The 2,469-nt window shown below is 53.5% G+C and overlaps 1 protein-coding gene across 1 annotated transcript; it reads left to right on the top strand.

Annotated features, from left to right (window-relative positions):
* The first annotated feature begins 1,170 nt into the window (after positions 1-1,170).
* Positions 1,171-2,135, top strand: LOC132077030 (basic salivary proline-rich protein 4-like). Its single transcript, XM_059478473.1, has 2 exons — positions 1,171-1,343; positions 1,400-2,135. Exons 1-2 carry the CDS (start codon positions 1,171-1,173, stop codon positions 2,133-2,135), a joined length of 909 nt encoding a protein of 302 aa, XP_059334456.1.
* Positions 2,136-2,469: the final 334 nt, after the last annotated feature.

The following is a 2,469-nucleotide window of genomic DNA, read 5'->3' on the forward strand; positions in this document are numbered from 1 at the left end:
ACTGAATATATCATGCCAAAGATGACAAAAAACACAGGTATTTAAATTTAGCACTTTCAATTTAGGAACAAAGATAGGCATTGTAAGGAACCGGGCTTACCTTATCTCTGACTTAAATGATCCAGGTTTGGAAAGTTATCAGAGCACTTGTGTGTTAAAAAAGAAAAAGCGTTCACAAAATGCTGTACCCTTAAAAGAGGGTATCCAAAAATAAAATAAATTTATCTGAAAAGGGAAACAGCAAAACAAAGGGGAAAGAGTTCTTTTGTTTAGAACAGAGTGCAGTTGTGCCTGCCTTTAAAGAGCTTAACTTTGACCTAACCATAAAACCAACATTTACTTTTCCAATGTCTCTAGTCCTGATCTTATATTCTATTTGGCAGTCACGGCACCTCGCCACCAAGAGAAGGAGAGCTCAGCACAGTCTCATTGTCTAACTATAAGAACGAAAACCTTCACCACTCAGACTTCGACCCATTGGAAAAAAAACTACTGAATTTTCTACGGAGCATTTGTAAGGACAAAATCAAACACACAAGCAGGACGAGGACAGTCTTCTGCACAAATGAAATCAGAATTTGATCCCATAATATAAGAGAAATCAATGAGACAAAAAACTAAACAGTGAAACTACTCACAATTAACAATGCGAAAGAACAAAGCCTGCTGTACAGATGCAGGCAGAAAGAAATAAAGGGTAAGTAATTTTCCACTTGCAATAAGTTTTTTCCATAAACATCCCCACTGGGCATTTCCAAACTGAACATTAGTGCATCAAACATATCTTTAAAAACTGGGAAATCCTGTACATGTCCTGGCAACAACGATACATCTTCTCTCTTGATCATTACCATACCCCTCCAAACCTGGAAATGGTGACCGGAGAGAAAACAGTGATCCCTGAACGTTAATGGCACAAAGGAAGCTCATGTTGTATAAGAAAGCCCGTTACTTTCCTAGACTCCTGAATTTTTAGATAAGATCCAAAGACGCCCCAAACGAAACAATTAAAGCCAAAAAGAGAAATTCGTGCAACGGTTTAAGTAAGGGTTATACACATTACCAATATTCAAGACAGAGTAATTCAGTAACTTAAAAATTAAGTGCAGGTGACTCAGGCATATGTACCGTATTGTCCCACCACTTCTTATACCAGACGACGAAACATGAATGAGGTACAGACATCTCCTTGAAGAGAACCACCACCCAACAACCCCACAGCCAGACCCTCATGCCACCACCCACGCAGCCCCGCAGCTGCCCAAAAACCGCCAGCCTCAGCTTGACTCACCGTCGCGACGTCCGGCGCAGTCCCACGCCGTGCTGGGAGCCGGGCCCTCTGGGCAAATGAAGCCGGGCACGCAAGGCAGCGGCCAAGAGGCTGCACCCCTGCTTACAGGGGGCTCAAGCCGCTGCCCGGACTAAAAAGTGCCCGGGACTCCAAAGCACTGGCCACCGCTTACAGGGCGGCTCCGGTCCCCAAGGCCTCTGGAGGCTCCTTCTCTCCAGTTCCGGGGCGCTCCCCGCTAACGGGGCGGGCGCCCCACACAGGCTGCCAGCTGAAGGGAGCACAAAGGCTCCCAGACCCGCAGCCTGCTTACAGGCCGGTCCACACCCAGGGAGCCACAGAGCTCGGCCTTCCCCCAAGGCAACAGGAACCGGACTCTAGAGTCAGGCACTCGAGCTCACGGCCTAAAGCCGAGGGGCCACCAGCCCAGCCCCGAGGACAGGGAGGGCACACGCCCAGCCCCATGACTCCTGGCCCCACGCCTCTGAAAGACCGAGGCCAGGGACACCCGCCTGATTACAGGGGGTCCCTCCAACCGCCCGCCGAGGCCAGGGGGCGCACAGAACCCCACTTACGGGGCCGCCCCCTGCTGCCCGGCACCCCCCAGCAAGCATACGGAGCGCAGGCTCTGGCCTGTGCCCCACTCGGACAGGCTGGAGCCCGGCCGCAGCGCAGCACGGCAACACAGCCGTCTGCAGAGCCCCGGGAGCCTCCTCTCCGAGGCCGCCAGCCACGTGGCGCCAGCCCGAAGCAGGGCCAAAGGCGGGAGCGTGCCCTGCGGCACGGCACTTCTGCAAGCTGCCCCCTGGCAAGGGCCCGGGAGCGCTCGTTCCTGTTGCCTGGCTAAAGGAGCCTCCCCAGCCCTGCTTACAGGGACCTGGGTGGGGCTGCTCCTGGGGACAAAGGGTGCCGCCAAAGTCCTGACACGTGCCCCGAGTACAGGGCCCGCACACTGGCAGCTCACCAGCACCACCGGCAGCATAGGTGCACGCCCTGGCCCTGGCTACAGGCGGGTCATGCTGCCCACGCTGCCGCTAAGCGCCTTTGCGCCGTCCTCAGAAAGCAGGGGCAAGGCCGGATGCTTTCTCCACCCGTGCATTTTGGGCACCCGCCTGCAGCTGCACAGAGCTCCTCTTTCCCTCCTGGGAAGTCTAAGCTACACTGCACTGTTTCTAAAGTAC

The sequence above is a fragment of the Ammospiza nelsoni genome, chromosome 9 (assembly GCF_027579445.1).
Source record: "Ammospiza nelsoni isolate bAmmNel1 chromosome 9, bAmmNel1.pri, whole genome shotgun sequence".
Classification (NCBI taxonomy): domain Eukaryota; kingdom Metazoa; phylum Chordata; class Aves; order Passeriformes; family Passerellidae; genus Ammospiza; species Ammospiza nelsoni.

What these genes read in the sequence shown, in the direction of transcription:
- LOC132077030 (XM_059478473.1), top strand. Translation starts at nt 1,171, where the DNA reads ATGAGGTACAGACATCTCCTTGAAGAGAACCACCACCCAACAACCCCA. An exon ending in CTGGGAGCCGGGCCCTCTGG is followed by an intron (nt 1,344 to 1,399) that starts GCAAATGAAGCC and finishes CCCTGCTTACAG; the next exon opens with GGGGCTCAAGCCGCTGCCCG.